At 42.6% G+C, this 25370-nt stretch overlaps 1 protein-coding gene across 2 annotated transcripts in view; it reads right to left on the bottom strand.

Moving 5' to 3' along the window:
* Window positions 1–1766: 1766 nt before the first annotated feature.
* Window positions 1767–25370, bottom strand: part of rnf213a (ring finger protein 213a) — a 29366-nt gene continuing 5762 nt past the window's right edge. For both annotated transcript variants that reach the window (XM_041956208.1, XM_041956209.1), the window contains exons 9-67: window positions 25069–25325; window positions 24715–24921; window positions 24432–24630; window positions 24287–24342; window positions 23864–24038; window positions 23610–23768; window positions 23400–23498; window positions 23177–23299; window positions 22833–23010; window positions 22427–22600; window positions 22162–22314; window positions 21447–22066; window positions 21046–21205; window positions 20733–20950; window positions 20378–20515; window positions 20096–20260; window positions 18332–19616; window positions 18031–18212; window positions 17757–17912; window positions 14104–17661; window positions 13883–14007; window positions 13644–13760; window positions 13440–13564; window positions 13225–13347; window positions 13057–13118; window positions 12672–12825; window positions 12449–12590; window positions 12165–12356; window positions 11916–12046; window positions 11660–11817; window positions 11343–11549; window positions 10978–11165; window positions 10757–10877; window positions 10564–10664; window positions 10289–10471; window positions 9913–10079; window positions 9711–9813; window positions 9504–9618; window positions 9156–9357; window positions 8809–9005; window positions 8570–8692; window positions 8364–8474; window positions 7910–8152; window positions 7746–7821; window positions 7601–7635; window positions 7413–7513; window positions 7150–7306; window positions 6766–6940; window positions 6276–6370; window positions 5890–6141; window positions 5538–5670; window positions 5135–5218; window positions 4877–5057; window positions 4432–4633; window positions 4251–4328; window positions 3936–4133; window positions 3651–3740; window positions 3310–3488; window positions 1767–2669 (exon numbers count right to left, since the gene is read on the bottom strand). In XM_041956208.1, coding sequence (XP_041812142.1) covers window positions 2516–2669; window positions 3310–3488; window positions 3651–3740; window positions 3936–4133; window positions 4251–4328; window positions 4432–4633; window positions 4877–5057; window positions 5135–5218; window positions 5538–5670; window positions 5890–6141; window positions 6276–6370; window positions 6766–6940; window positions 7150–7306; window positions 7413–7513; window positions 7601–7635; window positions 7746–7821; window positions 7910–8152; window positions 8364–8474; window positions 8570–8692; window positions 8809–9005; window positions 9156–9357; window positions 9504–9618; window positions 9711–9813; window positions 9913–10079; window positions 10289–10471; window positions 10564–10664; window positions 10757–10877; window positions 10978–11165; window positions 11343–11549; window positions 11660–11817; window positions 11916–12046; window positions 12165–12356; window positions 12449–12590; window positions 12672–12825; window positions 13057–13118; window positions 13225–13347; window positions 13440–13564; window positions 13644–13760; window positions 13883–14007; window positions 14104–17661; window positions 17757–17912; window positions 18031–18212; window positions 18332–19616; window positions 20096–20260; window positions 20378–20515; window positions 20733–20950; window positions 21046–21205; window positions 21447–22066; window positions 22162–22314; window positions 22427–22600; window positions 22833–23010; window positions 23177–23299; window positions 23400–23498; window positions 23610–23768; window positions 23864–24038; window positions 24287–24342; window positions 24432–24630; window positions 24715–24921; window positions 25069–25325 — 13842 coding nt within the window. In that variant the 3' untranslated portion in view covers window positions 1767–2515. The remainder of the gene's footprint in view (window positions 2670–3309; window positions 3489–3650; window positions 3741–3935; window positions 4134–4250; window positions 4329–4431; window positions 4634–4876; window positions 5058–5134; window positions 5219–5537; window positions 5671–5889; window positions 6142–6275; window positions 6371–6765; window positions 6941–7149; window positions 7307–7412; window positions 7514–7600; window positions 7636–7745; window positions 7822–7909; window positions 8153–8363; window positions 8475–8569; window positions 8693–8808; window positions 9006–9155; window positions 9358–9503; window positions 9619–9710; window positions 9814–9912; window positions 10080–10288; window positions 10472–10563; window positions 10665–10756; window positions 10878–10977; window positions 11166–11342; window positions 11550–11659; window positions 11818–11915; window positions 12047–12164; window positions 12357–12448; window positions 12591–12671; window positions 12826–13056; window positions 13119–13224; window positions 13348–13439; window positions 13565–13643; window positions 13761–13882; window positions 14008–14103; window positions 17662–17756; window positions 17913–18030; window positions 18213–18331; window positions 19617–20095; window positions 20261–20377; window positions 20516–20732; window positions 20951–21045; window positions 21206–21446; window positions 22067–22161; window positions 22315–22426; window positions 22601–22832; window positions 23011–23176; window positions 23300–23399; window positions 23499–23609; window positions 23769–23863; window positions 24039–24286; window positions 24343–24431; window positions 24631–24714; window positions 24922–25068; window positions 25326–25370) is intronic.

Raw genomic sequence — 25370 nt, 5'->3', positions numbered from 1 at the left:
TTGCTGGACACGTTCAAACCCAACCGTCAGGCTACCAGGAAACCTGATTTTGCTTTAAATGTGGTTTGAAACAAAACCAGATCATTTTAAATAGAGCGGTCAAATTTCAAGCAAAACCACAGTTTTAAAAAATGGACAACTCTGACTGAAGTCCTGATTACCAGTACGTTGACGGCACAACAGAGCTTCTTATACAAAATGACCCCTCACTTCCATCATTCAGACTCTTGCATAACAAGTTTTAGAAGGACGAGGGTATATAGTGTAATCTGTTACTGGCCAACAAACCAGTTCTACTCAGAAAGTTTGCGGAATACTTTCGTATTATTAAACAAAGCACTGAAAGTTCAATCACATCCTTCAACATACTGTAGCTGCAAAAGCAAAGGAGGAAATTCCTGCACATCATTATCCTGCTTTGTTAATTATAATACCCTTATGCTTGCGACCTGATCCCAACTGTCCATCACCCATGAATATCATTAAATGTGAGCCAAGATGCACAGTGATTTTGCCCCTAATTCCTCCTCATCAAGAGACAAAGACAAGAAACAGAGAGCAGGGAAAAGAATTTGGCCCCTTTTGTATCCCTTCCATTGTGCCGTTGGCATGGTGGCTTTGAAGCCTACAGAAGTGGAAGTGAAAGTGATTGAACTTGCTCAGTGAGGCTTGTTCTAGAGGACCGGAGTTGCGCAAATCATGCCTCGTGACCCATTTGTTGGTGTGTGCATAAACCCCATGTGCGGTTCTTCCACATTTGGGTTTGCTAATGAGCAGTGAGCAGCGACGTGGCTACACAGACCGGCTTCACCTTAGCCTGGTGGAATCTCCTGGCTTCCAGCTCCGGTTTTCAGTCTGTCAACTGGGGTCTTTTCATCAGGATTTATAGATTAGATTCTTTGCTTAAGAGATGCACTGTCATGCCACTGAGATACAGCAAAAACTTAATGGTATTTGGCTGAAATCTGGAAACCCTACAGTCTACGACTACTTTTCTGGATACAGCTTTGCTGCAGACTCCCAGAGGGTGGTCGCTGGCGTGGTTTACGTTCACAGGCGCATGCTTCCATTTGTCACTGTTATGCTAAACACTGCTTTGGTATAGAGGAAATTGAATTAAGGAGCCGTCCAGCAGCAGTCTTGCGGCTGTCTTGTCCTTATCATTTTCATCAGGCTGATCAGAAACACATTGAGCTCCCACCAACAGAGGGTCAGAAAGTCACATAACCTTAGGCAGGCAGCCATTTCCTGAGCACTCCATCATGGAGAGCCTCTGTTGGCATTCGGCAGTGACGTAACATGTAAATAAGGAGTAATGTACTTTGTGACCTACAGTAGTGTTGCAGTTGAGAATCTGATGTGCAACACTTTGTTTACAACTACACATACATAGAGGGCGCTGTGACGGATCACTCAGCCGCCACTTTTCTGCTGAGCAGAAAAAGGTCCTGCTGAGCTCCAAAAATTTGATTTCATTCATCCCGACTGTATAAGGGTGGCAACAGAAATGTCAGAGATGGACAAGTCAAAATCTGACAAAGTCAAAGCTAAATTTATTTGTATGGGCTCTGTTTTCACCCTGCTTACGCCCATAAATGATTTTAGCCTCAGAGGAGCTGAATCTAAACACGGCATCCACACTTCATTGAGTCCAATATGCAGCTGATTGAGGAAATAATAACAATAATAACAAATACAAAGACAAATTTTGGTGAAATGACTCAGTGTTTAGCCAGCAAGGGGAGGAACCAGCACTGACACGGAGGTGACATTTCTGCTTTACTGAAGGCAGTTTGTTTTGCCAGGCACACACAAAAAATAACTAATGAGGAAAGTTAAGACGATGACAAAAATTAAGATAAAGTCAAAGACAATGATATGAAACAACGTCAAAACAAAATGGAAATACTCTGCAGTCGTTTAAGACAGTGGATTTAAAAAGTGGAAGAAAGGCAAGTGGAACTTTAACAAATATATGACACATCATCATAGCAACAGCGATACAAAATATAAATGAAAATGACACGTTCTACGTGAGAAAATTATTTTGGTCAGTTTGATTTTAAAGTCCCCAGAGTTATTCTACATTTTGTACCTGAGTAGAATTAAGATTTTTTTCTGCCTTTTTTGGGACAGACAAATTCACATTACAAGTAAAGTGCAAGACAGAAGATTTTCAACTGTACGGAAACTCTGTACATGTTGATGGAAAACAGGAAGAGAAAATAATACAAACAAAAATAGAATCAAAATGTTTTTTTTTAAAGTTCACATTTCCATACAGTTGATCTGTAAATGTGAACTGTACACTTATTCTGCAGCACTAAGAAGCTCAACATTAGTGCTCTTAAAAAGGCACATCTGCTCTGCATAAATATGTGTAAAATACAGATTATATCACACATCCATACTGCTTCACGGGTGTTGTTTCATCATGATTGTAAACTTAAGAGGGATTTCTTTTAAAGATGTCAAAAAAGGGAAGTAGACAAGAAACAACCCCTCCTTCTTGTCTTCATTGTCTCTGACGCTCCTGCTTGAAGGCCACAATGAACTTCCAGGCTTCCACATAGTGGGACAGCAGGATCTCCTCTGGGAAGAGCTCCTCCACGTCAGGGGGCACGTCCAGGTATTTGCGTTCCATGTAAGACACCAACGTGTCTTTGAGGCTTTTAAGAGACAAAATATGCACTTTATACATCACACATAATCAAATCTAATATTTCTATTCTGTTTTACTTAAATGTAATAATTCTCTAGCTAAAGTACCTTCAATGAGGCTGACTAGAGGTCAGTTTTGAAGAATGATCAATACAGGAAATGCTAAGTTAATGGCCATGCTTTTTAATAGCACAGAATGTACTGTGGCATAGTGTTTCGATGTCATGGGTTCATCAGGATAGAAATTGTTTTTGTACCAGAATAAATCAAATAAAAGAAATTACGTTTTCCAGGACATCCAACTCCCACATGTAGAGCGCCAACTCTGACCAAAGTTACCTTCGGGTTTGCTGCAAGCAACACGCTAAATCCCGCCAAGGTGACTCAAATTGGGAGTGGAACAGCAGCCACTTTGTTTCAACTAAGAGCACTGACACGGCACGCCATGTTTCAAATTTCATTTTGAAGGATTTATCCTTAATTGAACTGTACTTTGGTTTTGAATCACGGTTTCACATGATTCCTACAATTACGAATAGAATAACATCATGTGAGGCTTTATTTTTTAAGAATTAATAGAAAGGTGTAAAGGTCAGAAAATCACAAATGATTAAATAAAAAAAAAAAAAAAAAAACATTTCATTTTACCCCCATTCAGGCCGGAAGGTATCAAGTGCGTTGGGCTTTTTAAGGACCAGCACCAGGAACTCGTGCATCTCCAGCAGAAAAGTGTCAGCGCTGCTTTTAGAAAAGAAGTCAGTCAGCAGCCTGTGCTCGTCCTCACCCAGGGCCACTTTGTACTTCTCTGAGACTCCCACAAAGGGATCCTGAATAACACAGGGAAAGGATGGAATAGGTAGAATAATATATTGCACTTTTAAAAATATACATACATAGAATTAATTAAGCCATCTGTAATACTGCTACTACCAACACTAATAATTTCCATCTCTGTATCTGTATACCAGCAGCACGGCGTGATGCCTTACCCTCTTTAGCCGCAGCATATTTTCTGATTTGAGCGAGGCCAGCAGCTGCCACAGAGCCACACAGTGCTTCAGATAGCACATGCTCAGGGTCTGTGGGCAAAACAGGGAGGAAATTAAGTTCTACCTCATGTCTAGCGCGCAAAAAACACCCACAACATTTAAGATCTTTCAATCTTTCAATCCTCAGGTCAGCTCAATCAAATAACAAAAGAGCTATTCTCGCAGACACATTTGGCCGAGAGAGAGGCCGCGCAGCACGATAAAATAACTCTCAGATAGGCTGACCTTGAGGATGTGCGGAGCCATCTGGTTTTCCATCTGCAGCACCTCCTTCAGGTATGAGGACAGCTGCATGTGAGGCTCTCCCCCGGCCATGGCGAGGAAACCGAGGGCCACTTCCAGCGTGGACAAGGCCTCACACACCTCACTGTAGGACTGCAGCTCCCCAGCCACGGCAAACAGGGTGAGAGCCTGGAGAGGCTCCTGTTGGCATGCAGACACATGTCGTGTCATCTCATGAAGGCAACATGTTTAATGTACTGTACAGTATAAATGAGTGACAGCTCCGATGGGCGACCTACTGCACTGGATATCACTTACTTGCTGGACTTTTGCTTTTACATCCTTCAGGATAATCTCGTAGTTGCGGTCATGCCTGTTCACTAGTGTTGGAATGCCCTGTTTGAAAAGGGACAGGGGGTACATGGTAATTTAACATTCCTGAACAAACAGGAGCCATTTTTGGGTAAAACACACTTCTTTTTCTTTTTAACTTGCTCACATTGAGAGTGATGAGAGGTTTGCCCAGCAAGAATCGGGACACGATCTGCTGCTGGATCTTGGGCAAATCATACTCGTGAAGGGTCTCCTGGCCTCTCTCAATGCTGTACTGGGTGTTGGACAGAACCAGCGGCATCAGGTCCCTCTCCAGCTCATACCGAATCACGTGCAGATCAGTCAGATCCGCAGGGCTCACTTTGTAGCTGGGGAGGGGGGATAAACAGACCAGTCAGCCGCAAGACAGTATCTCTGTGTTATATGTTTTTTCTGTTTTCACCCCTTACTGGCTGTGGCTTATTAATTAAAACATTACCTTTCTATGCTGTAACAACATGTCAGAAAACCTAATACACAAATGAACAACAGTGTGCATTTGGTGGAAGAAGTTCACACACTGTCGTCCAACAGCCAAACAAGTGAGTAAAGTGTGGCATGAGCGCCCCCACCTGGTCTCCTCTCCAGTGTGTTTATCCACACAGTAGACCAGGTCATTGTGCAGGGCAATGAGGTAGTTGACAAGGGCTGTAGAGCACAGCCCTGGGCCTTGTCGCCGTGGTAACAGCACCTTGAAGTCACTGTTGAGGCCTAGGTCCATCTTGCAGAACTCAACCGGGATCTTAATCTCACCTGCAAGACAAAGTATTTCAATCAAAGTCAGATCATGCCGGCTGGCGTGTGCTGTACGTACAGTCAGCGCTATTTACCGTTAGTTTCCAGAGACACTCTGAGCTGATTCCAGGTTGTCAGGAAGATTTTGATGTGTTTCTCATACCAGGCTTTCAGCGAAACTGCACACATGAAGGAAACAAAAACTTCATCCAAAGTGCACGCGCATAATAAGACATAGCTGTTCACATCAGCGGCTCTCACGTGTGGAAGAGATTTTGCTCTCTAAAGAATACTCAATCATTGTCTCCTTCCAGGTTAAAACAACTCACTCCTTGGCAGGCAGGTTTTCAAGCTGTACGCTGCCAGCTATTTTACTATGACATTTCCGAGAAAGGGGTAATTAGGAGCTGCGTGGAACATTGCATCTCATGTGTAAGTGAGTCATACAGTTAAAAAAAAAAGTTGAGAGCTGCTGGTGCAGACAGTTAGTTTCAGTACCGGCTTTCTGGCTGCGGAGGAATTCGTCGATGGTGTTGCAGGTCAGCTCGGTGACGTTTTGAAACTTCTTGACCAGATCTCTCTGGAGTGTGAGGATATCAGGAAGGTGCTTCACCAGTCGCAGCTCTGCTTCCTTAAAAAAAAAAGACAAAAAAATGCTTTTCTTCAGTGCTCTTTTAGTGAATTCATCAACCCGAAACTTTCAGTGCTGCAACACTGCAGTCAACTGGTATTATGACCTGATTTTAAGGGAAATATGATATTTTCTACGGTTCAATTTAGGAGTAACTTCTCCAAAAACCTGCTATGAGGAGGACACAGCGGACTTGCATATCAGTCACCATTTTCTTACTTTATGCAGAAATCTCCAGAGCACAGGCAGGGTGTCTTTGCCGTCATTCTGCTCTACGATGTAGGTGAGGCTCCGCAGAGACACTTTCTCCCTGCAGCTCCACACGGCAGAGCCATGGATCAGAGAATTTGGGGGAATTGAGGCCAAGAAGAGACGAGGGTCGCCAAACAAGAGCTTCATGATTGGATTGGCAGAGATGCGAGAGTCAGCCCGGATGACTGTGTTCACTTCCTTAAGCTGTCTTTCCAAGTGCTGTGGAGGAGAAGATGACAGACGAAAAAAAGGTGTTTTATGCACATCTCTTCCAAGCAGGCAGGATTATTTGCTGAAATAAGACTTTTTTTTGTTCCCTTTCAGAATGAATGCAAAGTCAAACGTGTTTCTACCTTCAGCTGAGGTGCGATGATGGCGTTGCTCATTTCCATCTCCCATCCATTTCTAGCTTCTTTAGTGGAGAGCAGATTGTCAAAAGGAACAGGCCCTGGAAGGAAAGATCTGCTGTGTTTAATACTAGAAGGTGATCCAGTGAATCTGCTGTTTAAGAAGAGGGCCAAAATGTAACTTAGGTATGGTGTTGTAGGAAGCCACTATAGTACACTGTGTAAAACGCAAATAAGAAAAGAATGCAATCAGTTGTAAATTATCCTGACAGGTGTAGGCATAAATTAAAAAATAGCGTCACAATTTCTAGAGGGCACCCCTTACTCTCTTTCCTACTTTTGTGTCACTGTCCTGCAGCCTACAAATTTACAGTGAACAAATGTCTCAGAAACGAACACTAACATAGCTGCACGACACTGGTGGAAGCAGGTCGGTATTCATTATTCTTGGTATCATTATGCCTTTCCAATACATTTGTTGTAAGTTGTTCCTTACATTGTTGTTGCTGGTGGAGTTCCAGGAGGCTGCTGATGAGCAGGTGAACAGTGCTGACTGTGTCGTCCGTCCCCTTACCCAGGGATCTGATAAGATGCTGCAAGTCCTTGCGCAGGTGACCAAGTAGAAATGCACCTGGCTCGGTGACTGGGGGCTTGATGATGTCAGAGATAGACTAGAAACAAAAAGAAAGAGAATGACTAACCAGACTTTTAAACACAAACAGCAGAGCATCAACAGTGCTGTAACCCCAGAATGATGGGGTTTGTGAGCAGTTTTTATTTTTATTTTTTTACAGTAAACTGCACCTTTAAATAGTCAAGACTATATTGCAGGAAGAAATAATCTCCATTAGAACTGTACTTATTATTTTGTCCAAGATACCTGTAGGTGGCTGCAGGCACCAAGCAGCATGGTCATGTGAGTGAGCATGCGGACAACAGTGAAAGGAACAGGGGAAATGCTCTTTGTGTCCAGCATGTCTGGATTGTCCCTGCGTCTGGGGTCGCCGAGGATGTGGCCTGACTGAGTGCGGTCACCCCTGTCAGAAGACAATTCTCAAATAAATACAAATTGAAAGAAACAAAACACTTATCGTCTTCTGCATTACATTTCCCACCGCCCAAATCAATTTATATACCACTTACTGCAGCTGAACAGCTCGAAATCCCTGCACAGGCTGGTGGTTGGCTCCTCCAATCACAACACCACAGTCCAAACAATGGCTTGTTTGCATGGGCTGCCCACACTAAAGGAAAAGAAACGCAAAGCATGAAAAGAATACTACAAAAAAGACGCCCATTACGGACTTATTATGAGTCAGAACATAACTTACCTCTCCAATGGTGCAGGGGTGACCATTTGGACAATCTATGGCAAGATTTAAACAAAGATTACTATGAAAGTGTTTAGCGTTGCTGTATAGACTCTTAAACAATATTCTTAATATGAGAGTACAATTTTTTCTGTCTCTGACTTACGGTACCACTGCAATGGTCCCAGAGCTTGTTGAGCCACTGCTAACATGTCGTCTGCCATGGTGGGCAAGAAGGCTGCCTGTATCAACAGATTATAGCATTCAATTCACTTCAAAGAAGAGAGGGGCTACATGCCAGCACTGAAAGCAGCTGACAATAGTACATACCTGCATGTTGGCAGGTGCCATTGCCAGCTGCCGCAGGGGAGCTAAAATCCCCTGGTTCCCACAGAGCAGGACAGCAGCCAGGTGAATAGTTATGTCCACCAGCACACACTGGTCACCGGAGGTCCCGGGACGAACAGCCAACAGCTTGAGCTCGTTGGTCACCAGAGCCTGGGCAAAGGCCTTCAGGTCAGGGCCGGCAAGGAATCGGCAGGTCTGGATGTAGGTCACCAGGGCTTCCACTTGCTGTACGTACAAAGGTATACAGATATATATAGATATGTATGTACAATACTGACACAGACAGGAAAGTCCACTAAAGAACTCCACAACTTGTATTTGGTAGATTTAATTTACATTTCACAACTGCAAGAAAACTATAATTTGAAAGAAACTTGAAATATGACAATAGGTCATACATAAGGGCAGCTCATTGGGTCTTAATATAAGGGTCTACCTCAGGCTTGGGGTGGAAGCTAGTATTGGCGTCTCTGTAGAGAGTGGTGACTTCTCTGTACAATGCCAACAGGAGATAAACTGTTGTCCTCTGGGGTGAACATCCACACTCCTATGAAGAAAAAGCAAAAGAGCAATAAGACAGCAGTGTAGACACAAACATAAAAGCCTGACATGAGTCACCACAAGAAAGAGATGGAACATTACCTCACAGGTCTCGTCCAGTCCGTCCACTTTTCCTTCCATAACGACCTTTGCCACAGCGTTTCTGATGGCTTTGTAGTGCTCCCCGTACACAAGATACTGGTCTATTGGAGTGGCTTCTTCACTCTGGGTGTTATGAAAATTTAACCAGATTATTTAATTACTGCTAGCATTACATTTAGATCACAAATGTGTCTTCATTTGGGCACTAACACTGAAAACCACAATGTGGATAACTGAACCTTTTGCAGAACTTCTTCAGGGAAGAGCCATCGCATTGCATCCACTTTGAGGAGTTTCAAGACAAACTCGACTCCATGTTGGCTGCAGATCTTACGGATCAAGTAGACGCGATACCAGTTGTTCCCACTGCACCCACACAAGTTCACCACACTGTTCAGGAAGGCTGTGGTTCCACTTCGACCACTCTTCTGAGCCCCTGGTTTGATTAAAAACAGAAAGAATAACTTTTTAGTAAAATGATCAGCCTAAAAACATGGATTGATTACATATGTCTTTATATTTTTCAGTCACTGACAAGTGTACCTTATGTGAGAAACCAATACTGTAATTCATCAAAATTACACACCTTTGGCTCTCAGTTTTTCCACAATGAGGCTAGCAGCCATATCCAGGTCCATACGCACTCTGGCCACTTGCTGCAGATACTCCACAGTGGCTGTCTCAGCAGACTGTGACTGTAGGTAGTCAGTCAAAAATGCACTTTCATCCTGCAGACACAACTGCTGGTCTGCAACGGACCTGAACTGCAACCTTTCATACATGGAATCCTACAGAAGTGAAAACGCAAAAAGAGAATATGCCCTATCAACGTAAATCAACATAGAGATGACAATCCACATGAGTGATCGGCATATTTGCATTTTATTATCTTAACAAGTGTTGCTGAACAAAGGGAATGCTTTATTTTGTGTACCTCCAGGCAGTTAATGTACAACAAGTAGAGCTCAGTTTTGTCCGTCTCCTCCAAGATGTTGCTCTGCTCAACTGCCACCAGATGCTGCTGCAGGTATCCTTTAACTTCATCGAAGCTTCAGAAAGGGTACAATTTAAATAGGAAATGAGCAACACTGCTAAAAATGCTAGAACAAGTTGGTCTTGTGCAATCTGCATAGCACCTCACCTGTATTTCAGCAGGAGTTTGAGCACTACTGAACGAATCACTGGATTTTTATCCACAGAGTCATCAAACGGAGAGAGCACCTTTGTCAGCATTTGACGATTACCTAGCAAATAAACCAAAAAAGGATAGTCAGAGCTGACAAAACCTGTATAAATATGGTTGCGCACACAGACAAGTGACATGGGGTACAACAATGTCCTACCTCTGAGAATGGGGACAGTCGGTGCCTCCACCATGAGAAAGGACAGCAAATGGAGAATGATATCCGGACAGGGGGGAGAGTTGTCCTTGAAGCACACAGTGGACACCAGGTCTATGAAGAAAGCATTGCACTGCTTCCTGAACCGAGCATGTTGTTGGATTTGAATCCTACACAAAACAAGAGACAGAATTACAGTGTATCACAAGCCAGATTTGTGCAGCATGGCCTTACCTAGATTCCATGAAGGGACTAATAACAGCACAGGGTTCATCAAAGTATTTGGATCAGGATCAGTGTAAAGAACTGGTCTCTTTATGTGGCAACAAGACAAATTAAAATCAGTTCCTATTGTTCTAATCCACATGCAGTTACCAACCTTATGGCATCTGAAGGAACCATGGGGAAGTCGTCGTTAACTGGCTGTATGCAGAGAGGACAGTACATCTGACCGGGGCACAACCACTGTCTGATACAGGCTACACAATAGATGTGTTCACATGGCAGGCAGAGTGGATCTTTGGGATCTCCCATACACACGGGGCACAGCCTAAGACCAAACCTGGATAAAGCATAAACAACAGGTGAAAAACAAGGGTGGAGGCAAAGTATAGTAGCTGCAAAAATGCAAAAGGTAGAAAAGTGAATTTCTACCTGAAGATGCGTTCAACAGCTCCATCTTTGCAGGTTTTGAGCAAAGTGACTACTGCCTCGAATGCGTGACGAGTTTTAAGGTCTGAGTTTTTTTCCAGTACCTTGACACGAGAGCAGACAAAATTCAGTCACAGTTTTATGGTAACTCTTTGAATTAATCTCATGGAAATTCAGGTAAGTGCAAAGAACCAACCTGGCCAAACCTTCTTGTATGTTCCAAGACTAAAGGTGTCAACTTATTCTCTATCTCCTCAATGCCTAACAGCATGCGCTCCACAAATAGAGAGAGAGAAAATATCCGATTCCATCCAGCTCTAAGAACAAAGAAACCCAAATAACCATTAAACTCGGAAAAAAAACTATACAACTGTCCCACTTAGACAACTTGAATATTTTTAGTTAAGATGGACTTACTGGACTCTACAGACAATCGCCTTGCTCCTGTCTCCATAGTGTCTCACACTGTCCTCTGAGCAGATCAGCTCAATGGGAACCTGGAATTTCTTGACCTGTCTGAGCCAGGCTTGTCTTTGGGCATCTGTGTCCAGAACTCTAGGCTCCAGGTACTCCACACATGCAAAAGCAGCGTATACATCGAGCACCTTGGAGATAGGGAGAATATGATCACTACAAATCGCAGGCCCATAAGGCAACATAAAAAACATTAAATACTACCAAAAATAATTTCATCTTAAAGTCAATATCATGCATGCCAAATGTAGTGAAGTATAGAAAGAAACATATTGCTTAAAATATTTAAATAGTCTTTAGAAGCTCACCAGTTCTTCCCCGTGTCTGGAATGATGATTCTCCAAGAGGTGCTGGGTCACCTGAGGCTCAATGCAGATCATTCTGTAGAGGTTCTGCAGTCGGTTCTTGAACTCATGATAAGCAGCATGGATCCATGGAAGAGATGTTGCTGTTTCCATGGCATTGAGCTGCAAGCGCAGCTCGTTGACGCAACAATTCAAGGCACTACACAGAACCTAGAAAGGCAAATAATGTACATTAGTATGTTCTGGCACACACCATCATACAGATGTTGCCTTAAATTTAAGGGCTTAAGTATTTAGCTTAAATGTTACAGCAACACAACCTGCAGATCTTCCTGACGTGTCATGTTCATTGTCATGCAAATGAAATCCTGAAGGTAGCGGTGAAAAAGCTCCATCTGCATCTCTGGGTCTGTTTTCGCAATGTATCGTCCAAGTGGTGTCTTCCAAAAGAACTCATCAAACTCTTGTTGAGTGTGGCCTAACAGACACATACATTTAATGTAAACGCAAAAAGTCACAACATCACAAAAGCAGTGACATACCAATTATGGAGAGCACCTGAAAACAGACCATTACCTTCATGCTGAAGTGCATGAACCCAGAGTTCCTCCAGGTAGTTCTTGATCCTCCAACTGAAGGGCATGCTACAGCTCATGTTCCTGTCTTGGACAATGTAGTTCTGTACAAGGATTGTTCTTGTCTCAGAGCTGTGAAAAAGAAAAAATAACAAGACGTAAAAATATGCAAAGTAAACAGTGTGTTAAACATTGTTAGTGGTAGGAATTTGGTGTCCTGAATGCAAACTGCATTATTACCACTACTTACTGGTGGTCAAGTGTTAGTTGAGGGATTTCCAGCAGCTTATCATTGCTGAAGATATCTAACCACAGCCTCTTGACAGATTCACCACAGCTTGGATCCAGCAGGATGTCCAGGTTTTGGTCACGGTCAATGACAGAAATCAGCTGCGCCAAGAAGGGAACGACCACAGCCTGAACACGCTTCCATAACGTGTGCCTGTCATAACCCCAAAAAGTTAACAGTACTGTTCCAAAAGGTAGGAATACATATGTACAAAAACACAGATGTTCTGCTGCTGAAGCACTTACCTGAAGGTGCCTCCTTCTTGCAAGGCATCAATGTTTGAGGCCTCCTTAATGACCCAGTTGCTTTTGATGGATGAGAAGGTGTTGCCATCATGAGTCGCCAGAAGTGAGTGAAGATGTCTCTTCACAGTTTGCAGAAATTCACCTGACAAGAGTTAGACAGCATGATGAGCACTGTAACTGCTGTAACAAAAAGCAAATATTGAAACAAAGTTGTTGTTAGCACCTTTTATATTGTCATGGTCACTGAGGAGTGTCAGCAGGATCTCAACTCTCCGAGTACTGCGGAAGCCACTTTGCACCTGGTCCCTCAGCATGCCTACTGCACTCTGCACACAGCTCCGCAACAGTGCTGTAGTGTCCACAACATTATCACAGACCTGCAGCAGGAGGACACACTGTTCAAAAACTAGTGCCACAGCTACCCCAGAATAAAGTGCCATGCCATTGCTGTTAGACATCGGTTTGGGAAGGACAGAAAGAAAACACTTGATGCACAAATGTCCAATGTTAAAAGTGTTGATTTTCAATTTAAGGCAGAAAAAATATACTGTCAATTTGTGGTTTTGCCACAGCAGCAATTGTCTGAAAAATATTTGGTCTGTACTCACACTTTGCTCTAACTCCACTTCCTCATGCTCATTCTCAGGCTGCATGTCATCCACCTCCATAGCTGTAGAAAAATATTTTGCATTTTAATGCTACAAAAGATTTGAACATGAAGAAATTTTCTATACAGGAAATGATCATTTGCTATCAATCATTTATAAGTCAGTTACCTTCCGGCTGATTCGCCCTCGGTTCAAACATTTGACTGATTGTCATGTTTTGCAAGGCTTTGATGTCTGAGACAATGTCTTTTGACCGTCTGAGGTCATCAATGTGAGCTGATCTCCAGGGGCCTGTAAATATAAACATGTCTTTGATTATTCTCTATTCTTCAAACAATGTGGAAAAAACAAAATATAATAATCACAAGTTGTAGAACCCTCACCTCCATGAAAACCAATATAGGAGGTCCCTCCCTCTATTCTTGGCAGTCTGGTGATGAAGTAGACAAACACCTTGTTCCCCATGCTCTCCTGAGTTATCTTGTTGATTTCATTTATGGAGGAATACCTAAAAATGAGCAGCAAAACTCAATATGGCATAACCACATATTGGTAGATACCCAAGAGAGAGGAAATGTTGGACCTACTTTGCAGATGCAATGAGATTGGCACTATGAGAGGCTTCATCAAAATCACACTGAATAATGAGGATCTTGTTGCAGGGTCCAGTGTTACTGCTTCCATTTTCAGCAGTGAGGAAGTTCCTACAAGAGAACAGGGATTTGATCTTTAAACTGTGATCACACTTCAAGCACATAGGGGTTGAGTATACTTTTGCTAATAATTCTTCAGTGCTTTTCTGAACATACACTATATCCTTACTAACCTGATCTTCTTCAGAAATGAGTGCTCTGTGTCAAACTGCTGGAGTGACAGAAGCTCAACACTATGCAACATTTGCTGCAGCGGTTTCAAGTCAGATGCTGTCAAAAGCCTGGAGAATGTTGTCACCTACGGTTTAAATTACAATTATTGAGACCTTATGAGGACTTACAACTTCAGTATACAGTATTTGAAACTGGTATTGTATGACAACTTGAACAGTACCTCTGTGAAGGAGGAGTAGCAGTTGACTTCCTGCCTTGTGTGAGCAAGAATGAAGTCAGCCAAGCAGCTGCTACTCTGCTCTTCAAAGTAGACCCTGGCCAGATATTCGCTCTCCACTTTGGGAAGGCCTGTGGAGTCTAGTCGCACCACCGAGTCTGGTGTAGCACATTTGAGCAGTATGAGTTTAGCTTCATCCAGTATTCTCCTCTCAGGATCTGAGATCTCAGCACTGTCCTTTTGTTTCTCTATTACTTGAAGTACCACAGAAGCACATGTGTCTGAGTGGTAGCCGATGAAGACATCTGCTGGTTGGTACTTGTTTTGACTGCTCAGACACACAAAAAGTCTCACCCATCTCTCCAATTCTTCCACCATGCTCTTCTGTTCAGTTTTAAGGACAGTGTGGATGTCCAGGTAGTGTTTCTCCAGTCTGTTGATGAGAGGTATTGGGAACTGTTTGTAGACAACCTCTCTTTCCTCAATGACAATTAGCCGGAAGTCTTCATGCACCCTGCATTTCACACGGTGGGTTCCCAGTCCAAGGTCCACATATTTCTGCCCTCCCAAGCTGACATAGTATTGGTTGAGGGCATCGTAGAGACTTTCATAGAGGTTCTGCAAGTTTAGAAGCACAACTGTCTGACCTGTCTCCATGCAGATCTTTACTCTGTTGATGTTGCGGCAGATTTGGGTATACTCTTGGTCTTTTGGAAAACTGGATCCAAAGATTATTTCTGGCTGACCGCTTTCTGAAAAGAAGCTTTGCTGCAGGATTTGTAGGGCTGCATAGTTTTTTGTTAACACTAGCAGGTACCGACATTCTTCTTCCTGTCCAACGGCCTGAATGTTTTCTCTCACAAACTCAATGGCACTGATGCTCTCCAGGTTTGGTGCAATGTGCAGTGTTTTGGTGAAGACGGTAACGGCATCTACATCGTCTCTGCCACTGAAATTTCTCAACACTGCCTTCATGGTTTCCTCTGCAGTGGGTTTCCGCTGAGAAGCCTTGGCCACTGCAAAAATCATTTTAATTAAGCTGTAATAGTCACGTAGGCCAAAAAATCCTTTGCCTTGTTTGTGACAGATGTCCAAGTAGGCTTTTGCAAAGGGCTGGAAGAAATCCCTGACCTTCTCCAAAACCATTGCATCAGATCTGCATATGCCTTTAGCGCTCTCGATGAGTTCCCTCTCATCAGGGTCCCCACGGGAGACAAAAATGCCTCTGTTCATTTTTGCAGGGTCTAAAGCCCAGTTGGAGATTCCAATAAATCCAACCTTTTTGTGTGGTAGTGGCTCATCATCAATGCATCCTTCCTCGAGCAGTGGATGAAGGGTTTTCAGTGGCATCTTTGGAGAGTCCTCAGCCAGCCCAATCTCATCAAGAACCACAACTGAAATGTACTCATCTAGGTTCTTTCCCTCCTGGAATCGTCCGCATTGCTTGAATGTGTTTATGATGCCTTCTGGTGTTGAGTGAGGGCTGCACTGGAAGGACACTAAATGGATCTGTTTCAGCATTTTGTAGAGGTCAGAGTGAGCAGTTTGGCCCTGCATTGCATCTGCCACCAGAGTTTTAGACAGAGATTTTGAACTTCCAGGTTTTCCAACTAAGAAGAGAGGGATTCTTAGCTCAATGCAGAGAACCATCATGAAGACGTTCTCTTTGAGGGCACTGTTTCTTGCAATAGTGTCCCCCATTGGCACACCGCTCAAAAGCAAATCCTGGATGACTGAGATTTCTTGTATTACTTTTGCCGGACTGTATGCGGGTGGTAGGCTTTTACTGACTGTCTGTCTGTATTCATCCTTATTTTCTAGGCAGGCATGGTAGCACAGTCCAATGGCCATGACAAGAGACCAAAACACAGGGTCTCTGACCTCAGGCTCTCTCAAACCCTCAAATTCTTCAAGCTCTGCAAACAACTTGACGTGGTTGTCATGGAACCAAACAAAAAACTGCATGCAGCGTTCTACATCTCTCAGGCTGACAAAGCTGCATTCATCCTTTCTTGTCCGCATATACTTCTGTGAAGCTGAGAGGACATCAGTGATCCACTTGATGTAACTTTGATTGATTGCTTTGTTTTCAACCACTCTTTTGACAATCTGTTGGATGTATATTTTCTCTGTGTGGTCATTTAATTGTCCAAAGTCCCAAACCAGAGGGATCATGCTTGGTGGCAATGCTTGAACTCTATAGACCAACTGGCGAAGAGGGATGGACCCAAGCTTTTCATCTGTCTCTTCAGCTCGAACTCTGTATCCAAGGCCAGCAGATTCTAACCTCTGAATCATCTCATCTGTATGCTTTCGGTAAGGGTTGCATGCTGCAATAATATGCAACCCAGAGTCTGGTGTCAAACTTACCCCCTTGACTGTCTTGTCGCAGAGGACCTCCTTGATACTGCTGATGGCCTCTGTAGTGTTGGCCTCATCAAAGAAAAGTACCGAGTCAAATCCATAGTTTTGCTTGTTAAAACAAGCAGTGTCTTCTGCTTCTCTGACTTTGGTGTAAATCATCTCTGAAGTTGTCCCTCCATGAACTTTGACCAGTTTCATGTTCTCAGTGGCCACTCCACCCCTCCTTAACTCACAAAGGTATTTGATGAGCCTTGTTTTACCACATCCTGTCTCTCCCATGATAATGACTGGGATGCCACACCTGAACCGCATATGGATTGCCAGCATCTTCAGTATGTTGTCAGTTGTGAGCTCATATGTTTCATCAGGGTCAAGAGGCCACTGGACACCAAGAACATTGCAGACTCGTTCTATTTTCTCCCCTCTTGGAAGGTCATCAAAGTTGATGTTGAAAGGGACTCTCTGTAGCTTGAGGCCTTCATACAATGCCCTTGTCATGACATTCTTTTTTATCACCCTTCCAGAGATGGGCTCAATCGCATCAACAGACTTCTGTTCATTGAGCTGAAGATGGAAGCCAATGAAGGTCATGGAATTATGGTCATCATTAAAGAAAATGTATGGATGTGGTTCTGTTTCCCATCTCTTTCTGATCAGAAAAGGAGCCAAGTCCTCATCTCGGACATCAGTCATGTCCATCTGCTCCCTGCCAGGACTCTGGTCAGAGATGCTGAGCGATGGACTGGCAAAGTCCTTTGCCATCAGAATCATGAAGTCCACCACAAAGGTTTTGAATCCAGTTAGCGTGTCTTCTGTGACAGTGGCATCACAAAATACAGATGTCTCACAGTCTTGCAGCTGAAGGCTAAGAAACCATGCAAAATTCCTCAGCTCTGCCCAGGATGGGTCCACAATTCCACAGTACATGAGAAGCATCTGAAGACATTCCACGTGGGACCCTTCAACACCCCGATATGTGAACACATCAAGATTGATGTGGTTATAAAACCGTGTGAGATACTGGTATGGACGCTGGAAGGCTGCACTCCTGAATTCTTCATCATCCATCAGTGGGTCGTCCATGCTCTCAATGGTGGGGTCTTCTCGCTTCCTCATCTCTAGCATTAGCACCTCTTTGGGTGGTCGGCAGAAAATGTTTGGAAACACTTCTGTGAATGTGCTGTTCACAGTTTGAGCCTATGATGAAACCAGAGATGAAAACATAGGCTGAGCAATGATTTAAAATCAGATGACAAATGAGTGCCAATTGTGCCACTTGTTAAAACTCTTACCTGCCGTGAAGCATTTCTGGTCGACTTGACAGTGGGCTCTAAAATCTCTATGACATACAGATGCTTGTCATTGCACTTCCACATGTTCCCTTCAGCGTCCATCAAATAGCGAAGAATCAGCAATTTGAAAAGAAACTCATGGAGACCTTTCTGCACCTTTTCAATCACATAAAACACCGTCCATTAATATCATACGTAAACTGTCAAGACATAGCCTATTAATAAGGCTATAATATATTGCACTAAGCTAAGCACTTTCATCACTCATTATTACCGAGGATGTGATGTCAAAATGGAAAATCATGAGTTCTTTCCTCTCGGGGATGTTCAAAAGAGACTGAAGGACGACATTCTCATCAACATTAGGTTCAATCAAGCGAATGCATTTCATCATTGTTGACTTTTTGGTTGACTGCTCCAGCTTTTCATATAGCCTCTTAATGTAGAGTGATTTACCTGCAATTGTAAAAACAAAAAGGTCATTATGGCAGGTATCAATAATCTTAGGAATGAAATATTCACCATCTGTAAAATTAGCAATTTGAAACAGCAGTGTGCTTTAAATATATACACACCAACACCAGCCCTCTTGGATGAGACAACACCAACGCAGAGTCTGTCTTTGAATGCAGCTGCAGCACTGCATTGGTCTTCTGGGACAACAAAGTGTTTGTGGAGGTAACCCTGGATCCTCAACAGTGACCCTTGGGGAATCATGTGCAACCTGTACTGGCTGAAGGCTGAAGGAAGGTACGCATGTTCTCTTTCTGAGCTGCAGATGATAACAAGTCTATAGTCTTTCCTGCTTTGCTTTTTCATTCGCTGAAAAAAGTTCTCAACTTTAGAGCTCACATCATAAGTCAGCAGATCTCCATACAGTAGAGAGTATATCTTCTGTCCCCTGTAGCCCCTGCTGAGACAGCGTCTGAGGAATAGCTCAACCTGTTCATACGGTGTTGAAGAGTTGCAAAGGAGGACTTCATCATAGGTGGGAAGTGTCTCGTCTTCGCTACTCATGTAAATAGAGACGCAAGATGTCAAGACCTCTTCGTGCGGGCAAATAATGAGGTTTGGATTTCCGGTGGCCAGGCCTTGAGGCAGTTGCCTCTTTATGAGGTTTCCCATGTTGTCATCAGAAATGTCTTCTTCACTCTCATCCTCTTCACTCTCATCGTCTTTGTTGGCCAGTATTTCCAACAGTCTTCCAAGACTTTTTATATCAAGAATATGTGGAAGAAAATTCTTCATGTCATTCATATAAGCATTCCATATCAGATCAAATTTTTGAGAACCATTTGACTCCACAGGACTTTGCAGAGGATCCAATTCAATGGTGAAATCTGGGTCTGCCAGCTCACTTCTTGGCACCACAGCAAAAGTCTGGAACTTAATGTCTTCATTTTGCTCTTCTGGTTTGGTGAGGATTTCATACTGGAGTGCATGTCTGACCTGCCTCAAGTCTGAGGCTGTGCAATTGGGCTTAATGAAGGAGAGCATCATGAGAACTTGGTCTTCCACATTGGTCACATTTTTCTGAGTCAGCTTGCTGCACAGGTAAACAATCTGTTCAGCTGTGTAGTAGTTCAGATAGTAATGCAGAGATCTCTGTTTGTCCACAAAATCCATCCAATAGTCCAGGCATTTCTCCATTTTCCGGCAAAATTCAGGAAGTTGCTCTTCTATGCTGCCCTCCACAATGACAACACTGACAACACTACCCAGGTTGAAGTCCATCTTAATGCTGGGTTCCTCACTGCTTAAACAGCAGTTGATTTGTGCTTCCCAGTGCCTGAACAGGGGATTTCCAGCAGTATAGAGGGCAATGAATGCCTCAGCTAATCTTTGAACACTGGCAAAAACCTGAAAAACAAATACAAACCTACAGTCACATGCAACTGCTTATCTTTAACAAGAGGGAAAGCAATTTTGTAATCTAATCTAATCTTAAATGTTTTGGATTTGTAAAATCCAAAAGAGACGACTGGAGACAATGATGGAACTAGCCATCGGACAATGAGCTAATGAGGATAACTCCAAACGTAGTGCATTGTTAATTATAAGTAAGTCAACACTGTTGATGCCAATAGATATTATTAGCTCTGTCCCTTTTGAACTTCATAAAAAACACTGTCTTGACATAAATTATTATTAGTATGGTTATTATTATTTTGCACTGAACAAAAAATTCTAATAATTATATGTAAATAATTATCATCAATAGTACATTATAGAAGTAGTAGGAAAAGCACTGGTAGTATCAAGTACAAGCACAATTTCAGTTTCAATGCCAAACAAAATAACCTATTTTCATTAAATAAAAAGGAAACATTTCAATATACCTCTACAAAGTGATCAACTTCATTCTGGCCTTGATCTCCTTTCCCAGACATGAGCATGAGTTTGTTCTGCAGCTCCCGCACATCCTCAAGAGAATAGCAGCGCATTTGCTGACCCTCATCGTGCTCCTCTGGAATCTGCAGCTTCAGGACGGTGTCAAGACTCAACTGGATTGAAAATCAGAAACACACTGTTACACATCGTTTTGCAGGAAGTTTTGTTCTCAGAGACAAACCCTATGCTGCACGGACATAGAGAGGCCATTATCTTATTTTATTATTTACCTTTTTTACACTTCGTGCACTGATCAGGTAGGTCCCCTTGTTGTTGATGGCTGATGCTAAAGAGAGAGATGACAGCTCCACTGACCCATGACTGTCCTTCACAGTCTTCAACCAGTCCAAATGGCGTGCACTGTCCCGCTAGAAAAGATGATAACATTCTTGATTGTGCTGTTGAATATAAACTAAGGGTTAGGGTTAATCCAAGTACTCTATCTGTATGATAATATCATTCATATGAGTGTTTGTAGTTTATTTACTACTTGCATTGACTATTAGCAATGTATATCAGAGATGCATTCTTTCAGCAAAATGTTAACACGCAGGGAATTGGTAAATTCTTTTTAGGTCCTTTTACCAGTTTTTTTGGTAGGTTGGTGTCATTCTCCAAAGCTCTCCAGAGCTTCTGGAGCACTTCTTTGAAGTCCTGAAAACCAGAGTCTGGTTTGAGCTCGTATAGCACTGAAGAGTAGCCGAGGACAGCGTCATGGAAGCAAGCAACACGATCCACCTCCATGTCATTCTCCCCCGCAGAAATGGAAGCCAGGTCAACGAACACCTTCAGCTCATTGATATCTGAAGAGAAATGGCATGTTTAATTTAGTCATTTGCCTGAATGAGCACCAAAAGACATTGGTGTTGTGACTACAGCAGATAATAACTAATCTTACCTTCAAGTGCATCTTTAACCCATTTTACAAAGTGCCCTCTGAGTCCCACCTCCTTTAGGCACAGCCTGCGGGACTCAGTGATGTCCACCAGAACCTTCTTTGCCTGCATCAACTGATTGTCAATCAAACTGAGCTGTTTTCTCTGAAAGTCTTCATGATTCTGAAGCGAGATGACAGTCAAAAGGTAGAGTTAACTTACTTTTGAGTTGGTATGAGAAACACTCAACACCAGTTTATATTCTGTTGTTCTGACTCAGTATAATCACCGTACTTCTATGTATTGCTTGGATACATCTTCAAATACAGTAAATTAAAGCATGTCTTATGCAGAAGAGTTTTCACATAATGTCTTATATTTCTGGGTGCAATATACGTATGTAGGTCAAAATATTTCCACTTACAACTTCTGTGAGTGTCTCCATAACCCTGAAGTCCCCTTGAAGGCAAAGTGTTTCTTTGACCTTCATGATAATTTGAGCTGAAGCCACAGCTAGATGAAGCTCATGGTACTGCTCTATCTGATGGACCCTGCTGTGGATCCACTGTTTGTCGGTCGATTTATCAACTCCACACATGATGTCGAGGTCCTTTGCAAGCTCTTCATACTTGCCCTTGTACGCACCAAAGAGCAGGTTTACCTCCTCAAGCGTTATACTGCCATTCTTCAGAAAAGTGTAGATGTCTCTGTATTCAGCAAAGCAAGGCTGGAAAATGTCATCATGTATAATCTGCGGTGTTGCCATGATGTCCGCGACTTCATGTTGGTCAGGATTGTCGTCTTCCATTTCATCATATGCCAGGAGTTTGGCGTGTTTCTCCCAACACACTTTGAATATATAACTGTCTCTGAAGGTGTACAGGACCTCTGCCATGTTTCTGACGTCTTCATCCAGACTGAAGTAGGTGACAACCCCAGCAATGGGAGAGGGCATTCGATCAATTTGATGGACCTCCATGAAATCGTTCAGGGGCATGGCCTCAATGTTAACCTGGTTTCTCTCTTCCATGTCGGCAACATCAACTGTGATGGAAATCAAATACAAATACGTCAAATTTGCTGCAAGAGTGTGATAAAACCGTGTCATCGCTTTCATTCTCCAGACTCAAGCATCATACCTGTCATGTGTTCCTCAAGTTTGTGGCTCATTGTTAAGAAGACGTCCACAAGCTCCTTCTCATGGTATACAGCTTTCACTTCGTCTTGTCTGCACTGTAACAGCCTCCTCATTTTGACATTATCCTTGTACTGCTCATTCTCAGAGAGGCAATCTGTTAAATCACACACACATACACACATGTCAGTATTTCTAGTAGGCCAATGTATGCCATCATATGAAACAAACGCATTCTGGGGTTACTTCGTCATGACAAGCAGACTTACCGATCCTCAGCAGATCCAAGAAGGCGTTTCTCCTCTCCAAAATGATATTGAGCAGGCTGGTCTTAATGTTTCCATCGACCAGCTGATTGCTGATGGCTGTGAATGCTGATATGGCTATAGCAATTCTGTCCCTGGCATCCTGAGAGAGCTTCTCAATCAATTTTTCATCTGAGCCTGCAATGACCAAAATTTAATGTCAGTGTTTTCAATGACTGCAAGGTTTAAATTAAACTGAGGCCCAGTGTCGCACTCTTGGAGGGTGTTTGCTCTTATAAATTAGAGATCATGACATGGTGGCACACTTTTTTCATTCTTATATTCTATCTTCCCGCCCAAGAGAATTTGTGTGTTGTGTTATTTGGTGTGTGGGCATGTCTTAATGGTTTATCTTTTACTGAGGAGATACCGTGTAGCTGGAAAATGTTTTTGGCGGCAGTCCAGGAGAGGAGGTGCTGAAGGACCACTTCTTCTTCTTTTTTTCCTTGACGTTCTCTTGGCCAGGATTTCTCAATGATTGCTGAGATGAGTTTCCCGAATTTCCAATTTATTTTTAACCTCTCAAAGAGTTTTCCCTCAGACTTGCTCTGCATACGAGGTAAAAACAGCCATAAACATTACTGTGCATCTTTTAAAGAGAGGTTTCATTTGTTATTCACTTATTTTTGTCTATAGAATAAAGTTGTTATTGTTTTTAAATACGGCCTGGATTAATATACATAGATTTTAGAAGTGGATGAGAAGTCTTCATACCTGGCACATGGATGTAACAGCCTCAAGAGCACACTTCTCAATACTAGCAGCAATGTGTGGTTGGGATTCATGGAGTTCCTCTATCTTTGTGCAGTAGAATTCAATTTGATCCAGAGCAGATCCCTAAAGCCAGACGGACACATGGAATTTATCCAACGTTTTATAGTGTCTTATTTAAACAAAAGAAATCTCCCAGGGATCAGAAAAAAGGTGCATCACATACCTTTTTGTACTTGCCCTCAAAATCCATTGTGAATGTCTGTCTCCATTGTTTTGTGAACTCTTCATCTTTGAAGCAGATGGAGATTATGTTGTTCCACATCTGAAACAACCGACAAAAACAAAGCCTTTCCATCTTTCTCTACTATTGATGGGTTGTAATCATCCACATGTATATTTTGGTTTATTTGCAAAATTCAACAAAACTGCTCACTTCAATCTCGACTGTGGTCTCAACTTGTAACAGGGATGACCAACCCCTGTAGAGCAACGGCTGTATGAAGGAATGACTGATCCAGTCTCTCATAATGGCCAACGCCTGAAAGATCAAGTCTTTTGCATATCGCTGCTCTGTTTCCCCTTCTTGAGTTTCCTAAATGAGAATTATTCACATAGTATTTGAGATTAGCAGGACTTAATTGTGTCTGAAATGCTAACAGCTTGCCTTGAGAGATTCACTTCACATACCTGTTGCTGGTCACAGTGAACAAAGTCTGACACTGATGCAACCAGATTCATACAAGCTACAGGAATATTAGGGTAGTTCTGGGTATATGATCCTGGTCTGACTCCTCTGCAGAGCTGCTCCAACAGTTTCACTGCTGTTGCTAGGCACCCTCTCCTGTAAGCCTGAGTAAAATGACTATGAACAAAACAAGAATAGAAGACAAAAGCATTGATAAACATGTTACATTCCATGCAGAAATGTGATTTCATGATCTGCACAACAAAACAGTCATAAAAGAATATGGACAGAACGAAACACTTAAAATAGGAACTATCTGTACAACAGCAGCTCAGCCAACAAATAGAAATCATCTGCCTTTGTCTGCCACTTCATGTCTTTTATAATTCTGTTGAAAATCTGCTCGTTTTAGAAGAGCAAATCACCTGTATTTGTCCTCAATGAGGTGTCCTTGGATATGTGAGAGAATCTCAGATACTGTCTGTAGAACAGAAATCCAACAACATCAATCAATTTAATGAAAAGTACTACAACTTCAAATCACACCATTTTATTTTGGTTCGCACTTACTATAACTGAACTGGCGGTAACATCCTGAGGAGCCTTGTTGATGAAAATGTGAAGCATGTCCAAAAGCTCAATGTTGACGTTAATGTTGACAACACACTCCATCAGTTCATCAAACGGCATCAAGCACAAGCAGGATCGCACTATAAGTGCATCCACTTCCATCAGGTAACTGTGGTTTTTTATCACATTCACCAGTGCCCTGACAACAGAAAAGCAAGTAAACATATGTAGAGCAATATTAATCTATTCTCAAATCAATGCACTTTGTTTAAGCTGTACTTACTTCCTGTCTTGACTGTTCATCGTCGTTGCCATTTCAAGGCCTTGCAAACCTGCCCAGGATAGGCTGTACTTCAAGTTTCCAGGAGTTGTCACCTCAAATGGTCTCGTGGTGCCTTTGAGGAGGTGAAGGAGCGGAAGTACCAGAATCCATCGGGGCATCTTGGCCTTTTTCACAGCATTTATCAGAGACACCAACATTTCTGGCAGACTACAAAAAAGATCATCTTATGAACATCTGAGCAGACAAATCATTATTACAACAAATATAAACAGTAGGTTATTACTCTTGAGTCAGTAGATTATGACTGCCACTTAAATTTACTGACAACTACTGGATTACTGAAAAGATACTTACTTTTTGAGAGGAGACACATCCTGTGTAAAATTCGTCCAGTACTCTACGAAACCCTCTTTGCTTAGTTTGGGCAGGCACAGTGCTGTGCAGAGACGATGAAGTTCACCATCATTCAGCCTGATACCGTACTGACGATGGACACGGAGCATGATCACAGCCGCCCTCATGGGATCCTGAATGTAGTGCATCGTGCCGTCTCTGTCCTTCAACTGAGGAATCACCCTTGTCAGCATGAATTCCTTTAGCATCTCCCTCACCTAGGACATGAAGGCATTTGAGATTACCTTACCTGGGTGTTTCTA

This window comes from Chelmon rostratus, chromosome 17 (assembly GCF_017976325.1).
Source record: "Chelmon rostratus isolate fCheRos1 chromosome 17, fCheRos1.pri, whole genome shotgun sequence".
Classification (NCBI taxonomy): Eukaryota; Metazoa; Chordata; class Actinopteri; order Chaetodontiformes; family Chaetodontidae; genus Chelmon; species Chelmon rostratus.
The sequence above is the reverse complement of the archived record's forward strand: the minus strand, read 5'-3'. Positions and strand labels throughout refer to the sequence as shown.